Source organism: Chaetodon auriga, chromosome 5, assembly GCF_051107435.1.
Source record: "Chaetodon auriga isolate fChaAug3 chromosome 5, fChaAug3.hap1, whole genome shotgun sequence".
Classification (NCBI taxonomy): domain Eukaryota; kingdom Metazoa; phylum Chordata; class Actinopteri; order Chaetodontiformes; family Chaetodontidae; genus Chaetodon; species Chaetodon auriga.
In genome coordinates, this window is record NC_135078.1 from 6,205,208 (window position 1) to 6,225,779 (window position 20,572).

Below are 20,572 nucleotides of genomic sequence, written 5' to 3' on the forward strand. Positions count from 1 at the left end.
CATCCACCTGAACCCTTAGAGGCTGGCATGGGGGTGTGCAGCTCTGAACCTGGATCGGGTGTCCGGAAGTGTCAAAAGAACGTCTTGTTTTGAAGGTATGGTCACTGATTTTTAGTTGCATTCTCGTTAACTTGACATTGCGATCAGAGCCCTCTGATGTCATTGGAGGTGTGGGCTATATTCAAGACAAATAGTGTGTCATGTGTTTGGAGTGCTACAGTTGTAGATAAAACAAAGACTAAACAGCATTAGTTGTTCCTATGTGTGTCCTATCCTTTCATTACAGTATATAGCAGTGGCTCCCTTTTGAGCTAGCCTTGGGTAAATGAGGACATTTGAAGTTTTACTATGACACACACATTTTGTATGTTTTACACTTACTCACTCACTCACTCACTCACTCATACTGTAAATATGATGACAGGGTGTATAATAGCAAAAACTTGACTTTTTCATTCACCTCCCCAGCCAGCCACAGTACAAGTTACACTTTAAAAAAAAAAAATCTTCAAACAACAAAAATGCTCCCTCCTCCTCAAGACTTTAAAATATGGTCACGGTACTTTTCATTTAAAATGAATAAATATCTCAGAGGATCATTGATTAGTAAGTGTATTGCCTGCCAGTCAAGATTCTGTGCAGACCTAATGATATAACTGAGGCTCTCCTGCTTGTAAAACTATGTGTAATATGCACCTTTAACACCAAGTGGCAGCAAAAGCTCACATTTTTTTTTTTTGGTACACACTTAATGGCCCACCGCTGTTGACGCTGAAGTGAAAGGGGGGTGAACATTGCAACCAAAATACAACAGTTCAGTCGGATCTGACATCACACTATAGGCTGTCCACGTTCTCTGCAGCCAGTGACGAAACGCATTAACAGGGCTGGATAAGTGCAACAAGCACCAATGAAAGATGAGGGCGATGTTTTTATGCATCACAAGAGTCAAAAAACTATGTGGAAAATGTTTTCAGAAATGCACCACTGTCACTCCTCTGTACAGATTTGACTGTTTTTCTGTGATTTCTGCACACATTTTTTCAATATGCATTGCTGGTATTGTCTGTAGTGAACACAGCTTGTGCACACAGACTCATGACTCACCAGGCCTTCACTGCATCCTGGAGAAGAGATAAAATTAAACTGTGCAGGTGAAGCTGAATCCACTGAAAACCACAGATTACTGACTAAACAAAGTAAAGAAAACTGCCAATAGAGTCTTCTTCTGTTCACTTATTTCATCTATGCCAGCTTCTTTTGTAGTTTAATCTTTTAAAGTTATATTAAACGCCCTTTTTTCTGTTGCTAGCTTGTCTTAAAGCTTTTTATGTTTTATGTAAAGCACTTTGAACTGCCTTTTTGTAAGGTGCTATACAAATAACCTTGCCTTGCCTTGAAAACCAAGTGGATATAAAGAACATCTGTTACTTCCTTCCAATAGACAGGCTGCAATTACAGATTTTTTCATTCAGCTTTCTAGTTTTAGTGGCAAATTGACAAAAAAATATTGTCAGTACAGTGATGTCTCATGTGACACACTCCTTTAAGCATGATTTTTCCTCCATTCTTCCCGTCATTTGATTGCTGTTTTTGTGATTAATTACTTGAGAAACAATACTTGTCAGTGCTGCTGTCACTTCTGTAAGAATAAACTGATGTTGTTGCCTATAAATCATTACAGCCGCACGCCGATGTTAATGTCTGAAAAGCTCTTCATTTGTCTGCCTACTCTGTCAGCATGCTATGACTTAATAACTGGCTTTGCTGTATTTGCACTAATAGTGATCCCACACGTTATCTGTAAATAATTTAATGTATTGCTGCATTTTTCTTTGGTTTAGTGGATATGTCCACTCCACCAACTTTATTAACAAGTTATCTATAACCGGATTTACATCTGAACGATTAATTACAATAATTTTGTATGATTATCACAGATATATCGGTTTGAATGAACATACAGTGTGATTAACGCTGTGTGTCCTTGAGGATTTGTAGCATCTAAAGCGTCTTAAAAAACGAGCCATGACACAGCAGCTCTTCTAAAGCAAGAATGAAAGAGCATAGCATGAGAACAAGAGTACCCCACCACACACTCACACATCCACCCACCTAAAGATTATGACTGCAGTGATTTTGACTCTATTCTGTGGGGGGGCACTTCATCCTTGCTGCAGTGTGATCGCTCGGACGTTGCTCAGCTGTGCTGCACAGCAGACTGCACATGCACACTGCTTCTGTGTAGAGTCCTGTCATGCTTTAACTGTCCTTTCTCCTGCCTCAAAGTTAGTCTGTTGTTTCTGCTGGCCTGGGCTCTGTGTGTTTCAGGCAGCCAAAATTTTGGCTGGGTCTCCTCAGCAGCTCCTCCAGAACTGCAGGGCTCTGGGACATCTGCAATGCAGAAGTCTATATATAGCCATGGAGTTACAGGGAGGGGGGGGGGGGGGGGATACAGACAGACAAAGAGACAGAAGGATGAAGAGAGTCAGAGAGGGGAAGGATATGACAGAGAGAAACAAAGAATGAAAAGAGTGAGTCTTGACCTGAAAACGAGCCGGAGAATATAGAGAGCAGCTTTGTAAACTGTTCTCCTGTGCCACATGCTAACTTTCACATCTTATGAAAACTAAATCCCTAGTTTGGGCAAACTGCAACACAACCACCAAAACAAGTGTCCACTCAGGATGTCATCACCTTCCTTTTACATGGCAAGGTCATGGTGGAGTGTGTTTGCCAGTATCTCTCTGTTTAACTCACTTAAAAGAGGAAATGTAATTACATGCTTGTGGACTCCCAGCAACAGGAACAGGGAAGGGTGGTTGTTAAATGCTGAGGTTGAGTATTTATTGCTCTATCTCAAAGGGTCTCGGGAGGGCAGTGGAAGAGGAAGAAAGCAGTTCAATTATGTATGCACCTCCACAACACCAGAATCTGCTGACAGCAGAGCTCAGCACGCACACAGCAGCAGCAGCACGGCCAAATCAAGGACAACTCCACTGTTCGGCCAGCAGCAGGCCAAGGCCCCGCAGAGCTGTGGGATTGATCGGACCCCTGAATTTTCAATAAATATGCCCTCTGACACGCTCCCTGTCTGAGTCTCCATCACAGAGGGGTCCATGCCGACTCATAACTCTTCTTGTGTCACTGTCGAAAGCTAGAGCATCAATCATGAGGAAGGCTCAAGGAAGGCTTCCTGCTGCTGGCTGCAGCTTCACCTTTAAAGAACAGATATGAGGGTGGAACAGAGTCTCTCATCGAACTCTCAGCAAGAAAACAAGTAAACATTCCAATTTATGACATTTGGAATGTAACGCTGTAGATACAGATTGACGGAGGGGTCCAACTACTCACTGATTACCCAAAGCACATAGAGAGAAGCGTTTGCAGCTCTAGTCCTTTAATTTGTTGCATCATATTGCATTTCCATGTGTTCCTTTTCATCTAATACCTCAGTCAAAAACATTTGTCCATGTTACTTTCCCCCTGCTTTTCAGACACTTTTATTGATTGTTTGTTAGTGCTGATAATGTTTGAGCCTCTGTGCTGATTCTCTTTCCCACACACACATACACACGCACACACAAACACACACACACACACACACACACACACACACACACACACACAAAGAGGAATGTATGGCGGTGAGCAGGGAAACCAATAGTCTCAGGCTGTGATGGAGTTCTTGCTGGTGACAGCTGTGCTGGTGGGCCAATGTTGGCAACTGCCATCCATCACAGCCAGCGCCATCATTCACCTCTGGGTGTAGGCAGAGGCTGAGATGAGCTGATAGTAACACCCAGCAGACATTTTGCAGCTCCGCCCATTATTGAAAAGCATCTCCTGCAGCCTGAAGGCTGAGGAGACGGGCAGGCAGGCTGGAAGGAGACGGTTTCTATGACTTCTGTGTGGGTGAAAGTAAATAAGTGGACAAGTCCTCCAGTAAAAATGCTGTTGAGTGCCTTTGAGTGAGGCCCGGAACCTTTAACTGTTACAGACCTTTGTTAGTGGAAATCAGTACACTCCTCAGAAGCCATTTCAACGCCTCACAGCAGGAAAAGCAAAGGTGCAAATAATAAAATTAAGTTCAGCTTCAGGTATTCTGGTCTGACAGCAGGCTCCTGTCACAGAGATGCCTCAGCCTCCTGACTGGCCAATATAAGGTAATTCCCCCTAGTACAGAGGCCCCACCCAGTGGCAGTGTGAGGACCACCCCAGCAGTATTTCCAGTTCCACCCCCATGTGGCAGCAGCTGGCACCACATCTCGCAGTTCCTCAGTCCCACCCCAAGTGGTGTTCCAGCGCTGCATATTTGGGTGGCATTACCACTGGCATTCATAACCTGAATTCAGTAGTGCCTCTCCCCCATCACTGTGGAGACAAATGGCCCCATCCCCTCTAGAGTGATAGTCTCAGGCCTGCCCATTGTGGCAACACCAGTTCCCTCTCCACCCTCTATGGCAGCAGGCTCCACAGCAAGGTGTGCCTTGACCCTGGCCAGTGTGGCAGTGTAAGGTCCCTAACAGCATTTAAAACTCCACGTCTTGTCTCGGGAGCAGGCATCACCCTAAGTGGCTGTACCACTCTGCCCATTGGGATGCATTACGCTCCACCCCATCAGTTTTTTAAGCCCCACCTTCTGCAGTTGCAGGATCCATCACCACCCATTAAGGTTAACCTGAGGTTGATTTTGAAACACAGAAACTGCTCTCCAATTGTGTTGTGTGCAACAAGCTGCACAGAAAGGCTGGAGGGAAAAAGAACTTCCTATCCAACCACCCTTCAGTGACATAGGTCTGGACTACTCTGGGCCAATTGCAATGAAGAGAGGACACAGTGGTGTGAAAAGACATGGTGGGCTCTTCATCAGTCAGAGCTGTGCACATAGAAGTGGTGCATTCACTGGACACAGACTCATGCATAGACAAAATATGGAGACTCATTCAGATAATGGCACTATCGTCTTGGTGCTGAGGGAGGGTTGCATGGGTCAATTGAAGACACACAAATTGCTGTTACCTTGATGCATCTACTCACAGCAACACATGTCCAAATGTAGCCAGTGTGTTGTCTTCTGACGTAACTAGAAACATCAGATGAAGCGCAGCAGCAAGCAGAGATATCGTGTCAGTCCAAGTGCTGAAAACAGCTGAACTGGAAGCTTTAAATTCCCAGAATCCATGACTGTGTTTCTTCACGGTAACATGGGCCGGGTAGTCGACTGGCACGGGGGCACGGTGGCAACACTGTGGCCTCACAGCTAGAAGGTCCCGGGTTCGATTCCCGCTGTGGGCACCGGGGGTGTGTCTTCTGTCCTTTGATGCCTGCTGCTTGAGGAAAAAGGGGCCTTTCTGTGTGGAGTTTGCATGTTCTCCCTGTGTTCACCTGGGGTATCCTCCTTAAAAAAACCCCCACTAAAAACATGCAAGAAGATCACCACCTGACCAATGGTGACAAAGGAAACTGGGCGCCCCGGCGCCGGTTGGATGGCAGCCCACCGCTCCTGGTCTGCCGCAGAGGAACGACGACCAAGATGGGTTAAATGCGGAGGACAAATTTCACCGATTGCATGGTGTGTTCACCTGTATGTTGTGTGACAATAAAGGGGATTGTCCCTCTTCTTCTTCTTGAGACTGGTTTGAACCCAAAGGCATGCTGGGATAGTGACCAACACATGAATAGGTGGCTTCAGAAAATGGAGGGATGTTCAGGTCCAACAGCAACAGGCAGCTACAGGTATGAAGGAAGACATCACGTCATGAATGAAGACAGGCTTTCATCTTATTTCATCACTTTTAGCAAACCCTTTCATCTGCACAGTTTGATGTCAGAGAAATCTGTCCAACACTGTGCATACAAATAGTTTCCATTGCTACATACCTTACCCTTCCTGTTCATTTTCTATACAAACTCTGCACTTGACACAAGCACAACACTGTTCAATACTGCTGAATGAAGTTGTTGTAAATCCATGTTCGGTCATTTGGGACATCTGTTGCAAGCACTGAACAGCTATGGAGTAAAACATCATGTCATTTATCATTACATATTAACATTTATCTCATTGAAAACCGAAATATTTAGAAAATTAATGTTAATTGTCTTTTTTTATTATTTACATTATTGTAGAGGAAGAATATTATTTTACCTATTTTCATTCACAAATGTCAGGCCTAGTTTGTGACGCTAAAGACACAGCAATGTTGTGAAGGTTTGGTTAATAAATGTCTTTATTTGGCTTTGAGAGGAATATCACTGCATGAGATAGCAGCACATACAGTCACAGTTGTATAGCAGAGGTCTGGAAAATGTCAGCTCTCCTCAATCTCCCCAGAAACAAGTGGGATGCAGGTGAAAATATGCTTTATTTTAACTTTCAGTCATGGTTAAGGCAAGTTTTTAATTGAACACACAACAAGCAAAAGTCTATCCCATCCAGCAGATATTCAAGCTCCAAGAGTCAGGCCATGCATTCATGCCCGTTGGTTGATTCATTTGTCAAAAAGAAAAGCCCAGGGGATGAAATGATGGCCAACAGTGAAATTAAACCGTTCAGGGCAAAGTGATAGAAGGGGTTATGGTGAAAATAGCCCTTATATGCGTCTCTGTACGATATAGCCATGACCCCTGCGGCATCTGCCCCACCTGCCACTTACAGTCTGAGCTGAGGGCCGTCAGTGTCATCACCAGCTGCCTGACACCGACAGCCACGCTCACTTTCACCTTGTCTCCTTTATCTAGCAAAACGAAACAAAAGCACTACTACATTAGTATGAGGAGAAAGAAAAACTGTAGGTTCACTCTAACGATGAAGGGAAAGAAATGAGTGAAGCAGACTTGCAGATAAATAATAAACTCCGACAGGTGAGACGGTCGGTAAACCCCTTGACAAATGAATCAATCGAAGAGGGCATAATTAATATTCCCATAAAATTATATATAGCGACAATTTAAACTCTACATTTTTCATTCCCAGAGATGCACTCCTCCTTTCCCAAATACGACCCACCCTCCCAACACATTGGTATATACAGTTTTTCTGAGCTCCAAGTTGCCATTATTGCCGTGCTGTGACACTGCAGTGATTTAGAGAGAATGGGAAAGGGCTTGTATGGTTAGTGGTACATTTCATTTTGTCGTGGTGGGATGATGATGCAGAACTTAGCGGAGAGCAGCGGAATGGAGTGGCAGAAAGAGGGGAGTGGAACGCATTCACCTGCTGTGGGAAATGTGGGGTTGGACTCACAGTTCAAATAGAAGCAGCTTTTCCTCTAAACGTTCCTGTGCAACAAGCCCACATTAAGGAATGCGCTGGTCGACCTTCGGTCTGTGATAAAATCTTTTACTTACAGTACTCCCCAACTTTTATATGTAAAAATCAAATAGCACCGTAAAAGTTGGACTGGCTGTTACTCATGCTCCAAGATCTGTGCGTTAATCTTAAAGTCTGTGTGCTGACAGTATTGTTACTTTCTAGGTTTTGATTGCTCTTACTGTGAATATTGATCATCGTTAATGGCACCTTTAGTGTTGCTTATATGAACTTGAGAAACTTTGTGACATCATGCTAGCTTTCTGCACATCGCTCTGCACTTTATGTGATGTAAAATCATGACAACCACTGCAGAGTTATGGAAATGACTGAAACTCTTCCTTTGCCATTGTAATCCATCCATTCCCATCTAAAGCTCCTTCTCCATCTAGCTAAGTTTGTACTAATCTGTCCTGAACTCCAGAGCAAACAGAGAAAACACAGAAGATGTGAGGCATCTGGAGTGTGCAAACTGTGTGTGTTTGTGTGTGTGTGTGTGTGTGTGTGTGTGTGTGTGTGTGTGTGTGTGTGTGTGTGTGTGTGTGTGTCAGGGATGATGTGAACAGGAACCAGATCCATAGATGTGATTGGTGTGATGAGGAATGTGTTATTGATAATGATGAAGACAATGATACAAGCATTTTAGCTCTTGCTATTCTTGCCGGTGGGGCTCTCCTTCTTCTTCTCCTTCTCCTCCTTCTCCTCCTTCTCCTCCTTCTCCTTCTCTTTTGGCTTCTCTTCCTCTTCCTCCTCCTCTTCCTCCTCCTCTCCCTCACCCTCGCCCTCCTCCTGGTCATCTCCTTCTTCTCCCTCCTCTCCCTCTTCTCCCTCCTCGCCCTCCTCACCCTCCTCACCCTCCTCCTCATTCTCTTCTCCCTCCTCCTCTTCTTCCTCCGCCTCCTCTTCCTCCTCCTCAGGCTTGGCTCCAGACTTTCTGTAGGCCCCAAGGGTGTAGCTGCGGGCAGACATGTAGGAGAAGCCCGGGTATCCGGACTGGACCATGGCCCCGCCGACGGAGCTGAGGCGGCACTCCTCGCCTTCCAGCAGCTTCCTGCAGAGACAGAGAGAGACGCAGACGGGGACAAGAGATGACGTCTCCTCTAGTCTGGTTTCGTTTCTATTATTATCTCAGTGTGTCTCCGCTGAGGGATCCAGTGTCACTGGAGTATCAGTGGCAACACCTCTGCTGTCTGTTTTGGTATATTTGCCCAGAACATTATCCCTGTTGCTGAGCTCGATTGTAAGGTTTCACACTCACCTCCATTCATCTATCTTATTACAGCGGGAGAAGACAGAGGGGCGTTACATGGAACAGTGGTCCCTGGGCCTAATCAAACTGGGGTCAACATACTATTCATCTTAGTAACTAGGCCACTGGAAGCTCCACAGGAGTTTAATTCTAAAAACGCTGCAAAAAAATGAGGGTGTGGAAGTATTGAATGACTTTTTAACACTTGTAAAGATAGCATCAGCTGCTTGTCCCTGGGAGCGCCTTGGTAGCTGAATGGTTACAGTGCATGCATGGCTGCAACAGTTGCTGGTTCACTTCCAACCAGCAACCTTTGATGTTCCCCTGTTTCCTGTCTGCCTCGTCACCTGTCACTATCAAATAAAGGCAAGAAAAGGCCAGCACTTGGATCACTGTTGTTTTCTTCGTATGAATATCTAAAATAAGCAAAGGATGAGACCTCGTATTGCACAATGTAAAGGCTAACAAATAAATTCCATCTCCCAATCTGACGTCTGTATCACTGCTGTACTGTTTGTAATGTGGCCCACCTGTAGGCAGCGATCTCAATGTCCAGTGCCATCTTGACGTTCAGCAGGTCCTGGTATTCACGCAGGTGACGGGACATTTCCCCTTTGGTGCTGCGCAGGGCACCCTCCAGCTGCTGAATGGTATCCTACACAAACACACACAAGATCATGTGATGAAGCACTAATCAGTTTGTCATCTTCTCATCAACAGAGATATATTGAAAATGTGCTGATAAACATCTAAATAGAGATTTTTACTTTTGTCACACTGAACAAGGAGTGTTCCCATTTTTAGTATTAAAGTGATTCATAAAAGACACTCCTGTGATCACATGGTGGTGTCCTTCATCAGTGTCCACCATGCAGTGTCTTTTAGATCTAAACTGATGCGTCTGATATCTCTGGCTGCATTCAAGACTATTGTGAATTCTTTGGTAAATGACTCCATTGTTAATCGTCTGTATAAGGGCCAGGCCTGCTTTGCACACAGGTTTCCAATCTCAGTGAGACTCAGTTCAGTAACCATTGATGAAAATGTAAAACCCAACAAAATACCAACAAAATCTCATTTACTTACTTGCATCTCTCCGATTTCATTGTTATGGCGATCCTCCATCTCGGCAAGCTGCCTCTCCAGAGCCTCGTTGTGACCCCTGAGGGCCTCGATCTCCAGGGTGCGGGCCTGCACCTGCCTGCGGTACTCGCTCAGCTCCTCCTTTGAATGCTTGATGGCGTCCTGGTTGCGGGCAGCCGCCTCGGTCACGCTGGCAAACTTGGAACGGTACCACTCCTCTGCCTGGACCTGATTCCTGGATGACAGGTTCTCATACTGGGCCCGGATATCCTTCAGGGCGGCAGTCAGGTCGGGTTTGCTCATGTCCATCTCCACAGACACCTGAACATAGGAGAGGGGGAACATGGGAAGATGGTTTTTGAATATGTGTTTGTTATTCTGTTTAAATGCTTTATTCATTGCACTTTTTTGCTTACTGCTTATAAATTATTTCAGTCATTTAAGTTGATTCCACCCTGATAAATTATGCTAATTTTTACAATGAAACAATATCATTTGTCAGCAAGAGCAGCTGAAGTTTACAGTGGCCTAAGAAATGGTCAAAAAGAGTCAGAAAAGCAGGCTGGTGACCAGGAAGTCACCAGACTGAATCCCTGGTTCATTTTGGAAAACTCTGTGCCCTGAATACAGAACCTGAACCGCTTACTGCTCCTCTGTTCTCCTGGCCAGTTAACTTTATTTGAGTCTGTTGTATGAACAGCATTGACTGTAATTTGAAGACAAACCAGTCTACTGAACTTATTTAATTTGACCATAAATGTCAAAAAAGCATTTCAGCCCAGCCTTATAAAAACAGTGATGTCCCTGCAAACAAACCATCTAACTGTATACAATTATAAAATGTATGAACTGCCTGTGGGTGAATGCTCTTGTCTCTGTTGCTCACAGCTGTGTTCACTCTTTTTCTTCAGCTCCAGTGAGCCTGAATTTGTTCTGGTGACATACACAGATATGTATATGGTAAGCAGGGTGGAGATGAGCTGAGTTGCAGTCCACTGAGATGGACTGCTGCAGGACTGATGAATCGACTGCTGACTCAGTCTTCTCTGCTGGAGAAGGCTGTGCTGTCAATAGCTTACATGGCAATAATATTCCCTGCAGGGAAGAAGAGAAACCCTGGAGAAATCTACCCAGCGGCCATCACTCCACTCTGTGACTTAGCTGTTCAATACTACTGCACGTTCAATGAATGGTTTTCTGCTGAAAGTTGAAAGTTGTTGCAGTATCTTTGCTCTTCTTTCCTTTTGTTTGCTCCATCTGCAACATGTCGAGCTCCAGTGTTGTTCCATACACAACGGCTCCATTCAGAGCGCAGACCTCCTTCAGGAGTTTCTAGGATTGTACACGAATCGATATTGAAGTTGCAGCACAGCGCTGCCTCTTGATGGTGCGCCTGTGCGCGCAGGACAAGGCAAACCCAAACTTCTTTCTTTTTTTTCTTTTTTTTTCTTTTTTTTTTTTCAGCTGTAACAGTATTTTCAGTGTAGATGCTGCAGCTAAAACACTTCAGCTTGAAATGTGCATGCGTACCTCACAGGGTCGGTCCTGCCTGCTGCCCCTGGGGGCGACCACACCCTTGGATTATGCGCTAGGTTATTTCTCCGCATTTTCCTCCCTCCCCCCTCCGCCCCCAGTCCCCACCTCCTGGAATGAAAACATCGCCATTATCCCCAAAATATCACGGAACTAATGGCGAGGCTTACAGTAGCCTACCATAAGTTTGTAATGACCTTGTTGCACTCAGCTTATCTATATTTGAAGAGGCCCCTGTAACAAAGTAGGCCCACATAATATTCCCATAGTTTAGACATGCATTGCACAAAGCGGCATCGCCCACTCATACTCATCTGGAAGAAGCAACAGAAGCACTATTTTAACTCAAACGTCTTAAAGTTTGGAGGGGGTGTGAGGAAGCGCGCGCGCGGGACGCTGCAGGGACGCTCGAGAGGAGGAGGGAGGGACAGCGCGTGGTGCTGAAACGGAACTGCAGTGCCATCAATTATCCAGTGCGCAGAGCTGCGCTGGAGATGGAAGCAGCGTTGCGTTCGTAGAGGAAAAACGGCCCAAGAGCGCCATTATACTTTAAAACTGTAACTCTACTGTTGTAGCAGGCTTGTAAATTCCTGAACTGCTGCGGAGAAAGTGCTCATATATAAACAGTAGCCTATAAAACAGTTGTAGTGGACCTTCGCATTTGCCTTATATTATTAGTATAGCAATTACAATAGACAATGTGTAATAAATCAATAATCTTATCGTGTGAATCCATAATATTGCTTTGTACAGTGAAGCCTTGAGGGAATACAGCCTCACATCAAGTTTGTAAAGTCAGTCCATAATATCATGGTGATATGTTGGCTTTTGGATGTGACATTGGATAAGATGAGTACTGAGGTGGGAGTGTGAAAACTAGTGCTTCTAATGAATCTGACAAGTGGACCGAAGTGCCACCTGTTAGTGAATGGACCTCCGGGTCATCAGGACATGGAGGGGTGTGTACCTGTGTGGCCTGCAGAGACGCCTGCAGCTCCTGCAGCTCTTCCTCGTGAACTTTCCTGAGGAAGGCGATCTCGTCCAGCAGTGACTCCACCTTCTTCTCCAACTCCAGGCGCGCCAGGGTGGCGTCGTCCACGTCCTTCCGGTAGCCCTTCAGGGTGTTCTCCGCCTCCTCGCGCAGCCTGGTCTCCTCCTCCAGCTTCTCCCTCACGCGCTCCAGCGTGTCGTTCATCTGCACGCAGTCCAGGTGCATCTGGCTCTTCTCGTGCGTCAGCTCCTCCACGCGCGCCCGCAGCTCGCGGATCTCCTGCTCGTACAGCTCGTGCAGGCGGGAGGGCTCGTTGTTGCGCTGCCGCAGCATCATGACCTCTGCCTCCAGGACTTTGTTCTGCTGCTCCAGGTTGTGCACTTTCTCAATGAAAGACACGAAGCGGTCGTTGAGGCCCTGCAACTGCTCCTTCTCGTTGGTGCGGATGATCTTGAGCTCATTGGTGACCGCGGTGGACTGGGCCAGGTCCATCACCGACTCCGGCATGGAGGAGAGGAGGCGGCCGGGCGCCGTTGTCCTGCGGTAGGTGGTGGAGGACATCACGGAGGGGGAACCATAGGTGCGATGGCTGCTGCGGTATCCCGCAGAGTGCAGGCGGGACGGGCTGCTGCTGCTGCCCAGACCCACACGGCCGGACCGGGGGGCATCTCCAAAGATCTTCCGATAGGAGCTGCTGCTGTAAATGTCGCTGGAGTAACTCATGTTTCCTTGCTGGTGTCCGGTCCCACTACTCTGAACGGGAGAGAGAGAGTGTGTGTGGAGATCAGGAGTGTGTGAGGGTGAGGTGTGTGTGTGAGAGAGAGAAAGTGAGATGCGAGTGATGTCTGGCCAGGACAGGTGCTTTTATAGTGAAGGCGCCGGCGCATCATTTGACGCAGGGACAACAGAGGATGAGGGGAAACCTGCAAGCTTTTGCAGAACGCCTCCACCCTCTGGGGAGACACGAATTCACTCATGCGGCTCCTTTTTTTTCTGCCTTGTAGCTCAGGCATCAACACAAAGCAGCTCTAAATGAAGATCACGTTTAATTAAAGGGCTCTATAATAGCCCGTTTGACCTGAGATCTTACACGTTTAATGATCCTCACTTTTCATGAAAGTTCTAAACTCGTGTTTTCCTTTCATGGTCTGATTCAGTGGGAGGGAAATAATGTCACAACATAATAAAATCACACTTTCCCAGTAGGCATTATCCCCCTGGACTGTCTCATGTTACCTTAGTCCATACTGTCCACTGTCATTGCAGCTTTTCTTTGCTGTCCCAGCAGAATGGTAAACGGGATCGATGTGTGGAGCTGTGCGCCAGAGTGTGTTTTGGTGCTGCAGTCTGTATCAAGCCGCCTTCATCCCCCCCGACCTCCGCAATATCCGACCAGGGGATGTGACTCATTATAGTGGCCTGATTCTTGCATTCCCACATCATCGAGTCTCATCTACAGCCCTTGAACTTGGAAACATCAGTGATGGATTGGTCACTTAGTAACAGCTAACGGTCATCATCATCATCATCATCATCATCATCATCATCATCATATTGCATCACAAAAAACAAACAAACACGGAATTATGTAAATTCATTATGTTTTGTTTCCACGCATAAACTCTGCAGTCCTCCATTTAAGTTTGCTTATACCCCCTGCGCCCATATAAACTCAATGTTCGTGAGATCAAGTTGATCCATCGGTGGGTTTGCATTGTATACTAATGTGTAAGATGCACAGTGTTGTCCTGAGTCAGAGTGAGCCGTCACCATGCTGTAGCTCTCAGTCAACGTTGTTAAAAAGTCACGTCTGGCCTGTGTTTAGGCGCTGCGCAGAGCTGTCGCTGGCCTTGGTCCTGATCCAGGCTGGAACCAGGAGAAGGACCACGCCCCTGCAAAGGAGAGAGCACCCACCCACAGGACTGCAGCCTCACCGCCTCCAAACACCACACGAGACGCCGCCTGTGGCCCCGTTCACACTGTCAGTCTGGCAAACAGCCCAAACAGTGAAAGCGTGCAGCCACTGCCAAGTCATCCTAAATGCCCTTAGATCATTTGTGATTATGTTACTTTTACAATAGGAATAAACGGATGGTTAAAGAAAAGATAACTTAATACAATGCTTTTTAAGTGGAAGTGTGGACAATTGTTTTGCAGTGCAAATAGAGTGGCTATATTGATTCCAGTAGTCAGTTACTTTATTTGGCCTTTAGCCAGCGGTATTAGAAGAAAGTATTTGCTCAGCAACAACCTACCCAATCACTACATCAGTCAACAAAACCTGTCTTTAAACACATGTTTTTAAAACATTCCTTCATCATGTGTGAAATAGTGTGTTTGCAGTTCATTTCAGTGCAGATCAGTCAGTTTCTCTTTGTTGAAGAGTCATTTTCAGGTGGTCCAATATCTGGATTTTTTGAATCATGTGTGTATGTATGCATGTTATGTCTGCCATGTGTTGTGATGGAAGATAGATAGATAGATAGATAGATAGATAGATAGATAGATAGATAGATAGATAGATAGATAGATAGATAGATGACATTGGAAAGTCTTTTGATCTTTACTTACATAGGTTAACCACTAGGAGGTGCTAAAGCATAAGTGGTAGTTCACATGTCCTGCAAACCTGAGCTGATGCTGTGCACGTGTACACAAGCAGCACACCCTCCCTCTTGTTACAGTACCACTTTGATGTTCTAACTTCTTCATACTGACATCACCGCACTCCCTTGCACATAGACTCAGTTGACAGTTTGTTAGGTATACATTGCTAAAACGAATGAAGTCTAACGCATCAGTCCTGCTGTAAGTCCTACATCCACAAGGCTTTAATGTTGAGTCTTTTCAGTCAGTTTTGGAGAGGTGTTGCTTCAGCTGTATGGTCATTTTGGAGGATGCAGTCTGTGGTGCTATTGAACTGTATAGCGTGATACTGACAGGGCTTCTAGTATTTTTTGAAATCTGCTTATTGAGGATAAATCAATGAGAGAAGGCCACATAACCGGAAAATATAATATGATCCAGCTCACAAATGATCATACAGTTGAATCAACACCAACAGCTGTAACAAAATCTTTTGTATTTGACTCCATTAGTTTAAGATAGGTGTACCTAATCAACTGACAACTCAGTGTATAATTGTGCAAATGACTGTGGTTATAATGTGGATATATAATCATGCATTTAAGCCTGCCAAGCAGCGACCTGCAGGTCTATAAAAGAAAACCCTGATGTATTGGTCACGGCCCCAAGGTCACTCATTCCAGTCAGTTGGATGTAAAACTGCAGGGCAGCACTGATGATATCCGATAAACACAACACACAATGACAGCAAACTGCTTAAACTTCATGCTCACCTTCACAGTGAGCTGGAAAAACTCAAACAAGGCTGAGAAACCATCAGTGGATCTCATACAGACAGACTGTATGTTCTGTGTGTGTGTGTGTGTGTGTGTGTGTGTGTGTGTGAGAGAGAGAGAGAGAGAGAGAGAGAGAGAGAGAGAGAGAGAGAGAGAGAGAGAGAGAGAGAGAGAGAGCCTGTAGCATTTTACCTTGGCTGCCCTGTGTTTGGTAAGAAAAGGGTCTATTTAAGAGGGAGGATGCCAGTGACTCAGCAGGAAATAACAGGTAGCCAGACATGATTTCTATCATTATGTGTCTTGCTCAGCCTCCCTGTGCCCCTGTATAGTTACTAAATGCCACCTTTAATTTATTCTACTGAAAGCATCACGTCAGTCAGTAGCTAAAGTCGTACATGTGAATGTATCAAGTCTTCATTCACTCAGTCAACTGATGCATCCCGTCACCTGTAATACAAAACTGCAGGGTTTGCTGCAGTATCATAAAGTGACTTTAAGTTCAGTGCACAGGTGCAATGTGCAGTGTTTTTCGCATCAATAAACAACTACCACATTAATACAGAGACAACAGTGTAATGGCTGTAAACAAACAAGCTCACAGTTGGCAGCCTGGAGCAGTCCCTGCATCACCGTTTGCATGCAGATAATGCCGCTGGTCTCATTTCACAGGAAATGTGTGCCTTACAACAAACAACAGGAAGAGGGCGCTGTTCTTCCAGCAGAAGCTTTCAGGCTTTGTGGCTGTGACACAGACACAGAGCAATGCAAGGCCATACAGCTTTTTTTAAACAGCAGACATTTTGATATGTCATTGTAGGAAAGGCACAGGCTAATCCTGTTGGCTGCACTCCATTTATCAGTCAGATTTGGGGCCAATATTGTGCATAATGGTTCATCAGCATAGCTTACTGGGCCACTGAAATGGAACAGAGCCATCTTAAAGTTATTTGTTATGCCTGTGAAAAAGCCCTGAAGGGCAGAGAGCAATTTCATTTTTGTTATAAGCAATGAGAGGAAACCTTTAATAAGCGACAGCACAGTATTTACCCTGGTCTGGTGTAAGATTGTGATATCCACTTTTTTCAGTTCTGGTCTCATTTGTTCACAGATATTACGTAACTAATTTCACAACCATTTCTCAGATGTTATAAAGGGTAATTCAACACTGTGGGAAATAACATTTTTGCTGTCTCGCCAAGAGTTAAGAAAATTGATTCCACTCTCAGATCTGTCTGTTAAATATGAGGCTACAACCGGCAGCCAATTAACTTGGTTTAGCATAAAGACTGGGAGGAACAGCTGGCCTGGCTCTTTCCAAAAGTAACAAAATCCACATACTATCATCTCTAAAAGTCATTAATTGACATTATGTTCTGTTTTCAATTGGAACAGAGACATACATAAATGTAAAAGTGACAACTTGAGCCAGTGCCAAACTATTTCTTGGTGCAGTAACTTTCTGCATTCTTGTCAACATGTGGTCGTCAGACAAACAGCGCAGACTCATGTAAGTCATTGCTCCCAGCCAAGAAATAGTCCAGTTCATATCCCAAGTAACGCAATAATGCACGTATAATGCAAAATACAACTTTAAAATGCTATGAATAGCTTGTGTTGGCAGGGAGCGAGACATACAAAGTCCCTCATTCTGCATCCCATGTGCTGTGGGTGTGGAAAGAAAACTGTTTATTTACCCTGTCAAACATAGTGACCCTCCCTCCACCAGCCTGCTACTCTAACATTTCTCCTTCTGTTGTCCCAACCACTGCTGCTACCAGCACAGCCACACTGTCCTCCCAGTGGTTTCATCTAATAGACATGTAAACATTGTAAACACTGGAAGGCCAGTCCTCTCCAGCTGTTCAGCTGCAGCAAAATGAGCAGAAATAATCTGAAGTCCATTTAAAACAAAATATACCGAAGGTGAATTTTAGATATGGCTCAGTTTGTGCCGCCCACCTCTGTTCATGATCGATTACACATTTACTGCAGTCAGTACTGCAAGGGAAACATTGTACACCAAACATCCACCTGAGTCATTGGTGATGCTATGGTGATGGATTTAAGATGTTACTTGACCATATGTTCTGCGTATTTTAATCAATGGGTGGTATTATTTTCTCTGTATGTGTTTAATGGCATCCAATAACTCAGATATTCCCAGCTCCCCATGGAGGCCCCAGCACAAAACACCCTCCAGCAGCCCTGCTCCTTTGAAACTCTTCTCCCTTTGCTGCTTTGATATGCCAGGTGTTATTCACGAGCGCTAAGCAAAGCTCTCTGTGAAGAGCATTACTAGATGTCACGTCCAGGCCACTCAGCTCCCTCGCTTTTTGTTCTGTCTTGGATGCACTGATCTCGTCTGATGTGCACTTCTCACTCCGGTCCCCCGGGACCCCTCTTTCCCACAGGCAGACGATCTCCTCCATCTGCTTGCATACACGCACACACATGTGCAAAGCACACGTACGCACACACTCAAATCTCTATCTGTTGATCTGAGCTGTCGGCTGTGATGGAGGATGATCATGTAAGGCTGTTGTCACTCAGCCACTTCCTGCACTGACATTGTGATCACACATTGAGCCACGCTGTGTCTGCCGACTGCAGGATTTCTGTTCAGGTGATGAAATCCAGTGAGGCTAAGATAGATTCATTCAGTCTGGATGGAAATTGTCTGACTGAATGGTGAATGAGAATACGTAACATGACATTTGCCATCTACTCTTCACTGATCTTTTTCATTCAGTTTCCAGAAAGACGCTGTGAGCCACCTTCAAAATGATGGATCATACAGTTTGACTGATTACATACAAATTGTATAGCAAATACAAAAATAATGAGTTTTTGTGTTCCATGGTTAAAAGGAAGAAGATTTCTCATTTGTTGAACTGTAATTCAGACTAGTCAAACTTAATATATGCACTGAGATGATGATCCAGGGCTGCATGAGCCTTTCACTTGGTCAGAGGAAACCGTAACCACAGCAGACATTTTGACTTGTAAAACACATGATTAATAGCAGTCTTAAGTGCTGCATTGCAATGCAATAATCTCTGGAGCTGACACATTGTTAATGCCAGCATTAGCCCTCTAATGGTGGCAAGGTTTAAATTAGCAAGTTCATCATGTTGGATAGATTAGATGTACAAGACTGACTGAGAAACTTTTATACCTGCATATTCTGCATATTTTCTGAAATTGCTGTTGTTTTTATGCACATGCTTGTTCAACATATTCTAAATAATTTCTGTTACACAGCCTCAGACCAGCAATGGTAATGCAGCATTCCACTATACATCGTACCTAACTAATAAAACTATGATCCTAAGTCAGCAAATGTCAGGCAGATACAAAAAATAAAGAAGTGTGTTGCATATCTTGTTCTCAGTTTCACTGTGAGTATAGCAGGTGAGCCTTGGGTCCTGTGCAAATCTCATCGGGTCCAGCAGATCCTGATAAGGTTCAAGCCAGTGCAATTTGCATATGGGGTTGGTTTAGAGGGGTGGATGATACTACCACTACTTTGCTTAATTATCTGCAAAGCATCTCAAGGGTACAAAAACTCATTCAGTGCTTTCATTTATGGATTAATTGATGCAATCCAACAACACATTTTAGTTAGCAAACCACTGTCCATCAGTAGTGTATTTTTTAACATGTAGGCTAAAGGCAGGTTGTCATCTGCAGGCTCAGCCCCGGGCTGTGTCCTGTCCCCACTGTAAATCCTGTATATACAAAGTTCACACTGTCTTAATCAGTGTGCTGTAGGATGGAGAGGTTGCCAGTTGCCAATGGGCCAATTGTGGCATCTTTGTAGAGTGGTGTGTCAACCACTTCCTGAAGTTTAAATGTTCACAAAACAAGACATGGCCATCAATTTCAGGAAATCCTCCCCCTCAACCTCCCCGACTGTAACTAAGGGCCAACTTGTTGGAGTGTTCCAACTTCCTGGAAACAGTGGTCGACAAGAACTTAAACCGTGAGCTCAGCTCATCTGCAGACTGCAGACAGTGCCTGCAGAGACTGCACAGACCCAACACTTTTAATGTGAACAACACACTGATGGCTTTATTTTACAAATCCTTTATTGAGTCCATTTTAACTTTTTGTTTGATTTCTTGATATGTAAACCTCACAGTGCAAAACAAAAATGGTTTGTCCAACATTGTTAAAGCAGTTGGCATTTTAATTGGCACTTGGACGTTTTCTTTGGCAGATATGACAGACAAGTTTTGTGGTAGGCACGGTCGATCTTCCAGCCAGCTCTGACTATCCACTCTTGGAGGAATTTGTTCTTCTCCCTTCTGGACAGAGATGCAGTTGTAAGTAATGAGGATGATAATGATGGCTGAGTTCCATTAAACGTTGTAGTAAGCCATATCAATGAGACAGCATGCACAATACCGTAACCTAAGTGCGATGCAGTCGTTATTCATGCTATTGGCTCCATCTGTGCTCTTGTTACAAAATGTCAAAAATGCAGGTAACTATGAGATAAACAACAATCAAATTAAACACTAAAACAGCCTCCTATCGTACAATTATCATGAGTGTGGGGAGAGTCAGGGAGTGGGGGGAGTCATTATGTGCTCTCCATTGATGACAAAATGCCTAGAAGTGAGTGAATCACTACGCACTCAATTGCTCCCAAGGGCTTGGTTTTGTTGTGTGTTTCCATGACACAAGTCATTTGCTGTTTGATTGTAGTGCTTTGGCGTGTCAGTCAGGCGGGTGTGTTCCCTGCATTGGGGTGTCTGCACGTCTAAATGTTTGTTTGTTTCAAGGTGTGTATGTGCATGATTGGTCAGGCCATCCTGGGAGGCGAAGGTCAAAGTAAGCTGGGTGTGCAGGTCACGGATAAGCTGCTGGATTTGACTAATCTGACAAGCGCGGACGTGGTGAGGTGGGTCAGCAGGCCTGTGACTCTGACACACACCTGCAAACAAACACACTTACACAACTCTGTCAATAACATTTCTATCCACACACCAGCAGGTAGGCTATGTCAATACACTCAGCTGGAGCGTGTTGTGCTT

The 20,572-nt window shown here is 44.9% G+C and overlaps 1 protein-coding gene across 1 annotated transcript; it reads right to left on the reverse strand.

The window, feature by feature from the left end:
- Window positions 1-6,208: 6,208 nt before the first annotated feature.
- On the reverse strand, window positions 6,209-15,272 carry neff1 (neuronal intermediate filament family member 1). Its single transcript, XM_076730877.1, has 4 exons — window positions 12,148-15,272; window positions 9,651-9,968; window positions 9,095-9,219; window positions 6,209-8,366 (listed from the first exon to the last, which is right to left on the reverse strand). Exons 1-4 carry the CDS (start codon window positions 12,892-12,894, stop codon window positions 7,958-7,960), a joined length of 1,599 nt encoding a protein of 532 aa, XP_076586992.1. The 5' UTR covers window positions 12,895-15,272; the 3' UTR covers window positions 6,209-7,957.
- Between the last annotated feature and the right edge of the window lie 5,300 nt (window positions 15,273-20,572).

Excerpts from the sequence above, each read along its gene's own strand:
- neff1 (XM_076730877.1), bottom strand. The coding sequence starts at position 12,894 with ATGAGTTACTCCAGCGACATTTACAGCAGCAGCTCCTATCGGAAGATC. Across the intron at positions 9,220-9,650 it reads ATGAAATCGGAGAGATGCAA|GATACCATTCAGCAGCTGGA; the intron begins GTAAGTAAATGA and ends GTGTTTGTGTAG. Across the intron at positions 8,367-9,094 it reads ATTGAGATCGCTGCCTACAG|GAAGCTGCTGGAAGGCGAGG; the intron begins GTGGGCCACATT and ends CTGTCTCTGCAG.